The sequence below is a fragment of the Merops nubicus genome, unplaced genomic scaffold (genome assembly GCF_000691845.1).
Source record: "Merops nubicus isolate BGI_N331 unplaced genomic scaffold, ASM69184v1 scaffold38553, whole genome shotgun sequence".
In the NCBI taxonomy this organism is placed as follows: Eukaryota; Metazoa; Chordata; class Aves; order Coraciiformes; family Meropidae; genus Merops; species Merops nubicus.
This window is the reverse complement of record NW_008598974.1, coordinates 1,663-4,432: the sequence shown is the minus strand read 5'-3', so window position 1 is coordinate 4,432 and position 2,770 is coordinate 1,663. Positions and strand designations below refer to the sequence as shown.

Below are 2,770 nucleotides of genomic sequence, written 5' to 3'. Positions count from 1 at the left end.
ACCTAAAGGATTCTCTGATTCTATGGCTCTTCTCTCTCTGCCCTCAGACTGCGTGTCAGGCCCGTGTCCCTTCGGAGAGGTCCATCTCCACCCCCCGGGGCTGCCTCGCCTCAACAGGACCTTCACCTGGGACGTGAGGGCGAGCACAAAGGCTGGGCTGGAGCTGAGGTTCTCGCCGCCGTGGCTGCGGCAGGTGGAGCCGGGGGAGCGGTGCCCGGGCTCTGTCCGCTACAGCATCCGGAGCTGCATCGACACGGCCGCCGTCAGCATCGGCACCTTCTGCAGCAACGGCTCCATCTCCAGGGTCAAGCTGCTGGGAGGGGTCCTCCTGTCCCTGCACCTCCCCTGGGACTCGCCTCTCCCCACCTCGGGCTTCCACATAGCTAACAGGGCCTCCATAAAGCGTAAGTGCCCCGCCCCCAAACTGCCTCCTGCAGATTGCAGCAGAACTATTTAAATCTGGCTCTCCAGGTCACCTTCTGGGTTTGGTGCTGCTCCCCCGGGCTCCCTTCTGCTTCATCTTTCTGAAACTGCCTTCAGTTTTGGGCCCCTCAATGCAAGAAGGACCTTGAGGGGCTGGAGCGTGGCCAGAGAAGGGCAACAGAGCTGGGGAAAGATCTAGAGCACAGGTCTTGTGAAGAGCAGCTGAGGGAGCTGGGGGTGCTGAGCCTGGAGCAAAGGAGGCTCAGGGGAGACCTTCTGGCTCTGCACAGCTCCTGACAGGAGCCTGGAGCCAGGGGGGGGTCGGGCTCTGCTCCCAAGGAACAAGGGACAGGACAAGAGGAAATGGCCTCAAGTTGCCCCAGGGGAGGTTGAGGTTGGCCCTAAGGAACAATTTCTTCCCCTTGAGGGTTGCCCAGGGCTGTGCCAGGCTGCCCAGGGCAGTGGTGGAGTCCCCACCCCTGGAGGGGTTTCCAAGCTGTGGAGATGTGGTGTGAGGGACACGGGGCAGTGGGGACCTGGCAGTGCTGGGGGAAGGGTTGGACTTGATGATCTTAAAGGTCTCTTCCAACCAAGATGATTCTATGATTCAGAAAGCTATTGTGTGGTTTTTAGTTCAGTAGCTGGTGCTCTTCTGAGGTCAGAATATCTTAGTTTGATTTGTTAGTGACTATGAAAACTGTTGCCTTGCTGCTTTTGGTAGACATTACTCTTTTTCAGTCTCTTTAAACTTCCTAAAACTTAAGCATACCTGCTCTGTTTTTGTGTTTTCAGCTGGGTGAGCCTAGATAGAATAATTAGAGGGAGCCAAGAGAGTTATTTGCTGGTGGAGTGTTTAGTTGGGTTTGTTTGTTTTTAAATACAGCTTCCCTGACTCCTGGAGCCTCCAAGGAGTGCCTCTCTCAGGAGGGGAAGTTGGGAAAGTGGAAGCAGTGCCTGGGAGGCACACGAGGCTGCTTAACTGCAGCTATCTGTTTCAACCTGCACAGTAGCACAAGGTGTTGTGTAATAATCTTAACATGCCTGAAGTATTAACTGGCTGTCAGTGAGTTACACTGATCTCATGACAGACCCTCTCTGGGAGGTGTTCTTGCCCTCTGCTTGGGTTCTGTGGTTGTTGTGGTTAGTTACAAAAGGAACCTGGTCTGGGTTTGAGCTCCTGGAACACTTGGTTTCTAACTCCTGGCACTCCCCAAGGTTGCACATTGTTGCTGGAGCCCTGGAGTGGGACCATCATCTCCCTGCTCCCAGCTTCACTCTGCCAGGAGCCACCCAAGCATGGAGTCCTGCACAGCCTCTGTGCTGTGCACCCAGCTTTTGTTGTGTCTGCTTGAGGCTCTTTGCTGGCATGCTCTTGTTAAATCTGGAGGGTTTTCTGAACAGAGAGCTCTGTGCTGGTATAAACGCTCACATCTTTTGTTTCCCAAAACCCAGGGAAGCAGAAGCAGTTGTCAGGTTGCATGTTTGCTCTTCCAAAGCCAGGTGCAGAAGTAGGAACCTAGGATCTTTCAAAAAAAATGAAAGGCTTATCTGTGTACATGCTTAAAAGGTGAGCCCACAAACTGAGAATGCAGCATTGATACATCCCTAAACTTTCCTGGTGCTGAAAACAAAGCCTCAACTCAAGTATATGTTTTAGAGTGAGGGTTCTGTAATAACCTAACCTGCAGCTGAAGTGGATGACCTGGGGTGCTGGAGATGCTGCTGTGAATTCAGTAATAGTGACTTGGTTTGCATGTGGGTGTTTGGTTTTTTTTCCCCTCTGTTTTAGGGTTATGCATTATTGAATCCACTTTGAATGGGGAGTCTTCAATCACTCTGATGTCTCCCAACTACCCACTGGGCTTTCCAGAAGACGAGCTCATGACGTGGCAGTTTGTGATTCCTTCCAACATGAGAGCAAGCGTCTTCTTCCACAACTACAGCCTCTCCAACTGTGAAAGGAAAGAGGAGAGGGTGGAGTACTACCTCCCTGGCTCCCCCAGCAACCCGGAGGTGTTCAAGCTGAGCGACAGCCAGCCTGCCAATATAGCTGGCAGTTTCAACCTGTCCCTGCAGGGCTGTGATCAGGACGCCCAGAATCCCGGTGTCCTCCGCCTGCTCTTCCAGGTCATCGTCCAGCACCCCCAGGTTGATGAGAGTAAGTACAGAGTGACACCGAGTCCCAGCAGGGTGGGGTTGGGAGGGACCTCTGGAGAACATCTCCTCCCACCCCCTGCTCCAGCAGCTCACCCACAGCAGGGTGCCCAGGGTCACAGCCAGGAGGGTTTGGGATCTCTCCAGAGCAGGAGACTCCACAGCCTCTCTGGGCAGCTGCTCCAGGCTTGCA

General features: G+C 53.8%; 1 protein-coding gene across 1 annotated transcript; it reads left to right on the top strand.

Annotated features, from left to right (window-relative positions):
* Positions 1-47: 47 nt before the first annotated feature.
* Positions 48-2,581, top strand: CDCP1 (CUB domain containing protein 1; the record flags this gene model as incomplete). The annotated part of the gene is made up of 2 exons (XM_008937232.1): positions 48-404; positions 2,213-2,581. Coding segments are annotated over 2 exons (726 nt in total), but the record flags the coding sequence as incomplete, so codon positions are not given.
* Between the last annotated feature and the right edge of the window lie 189 nt (positions 2,582-2,770).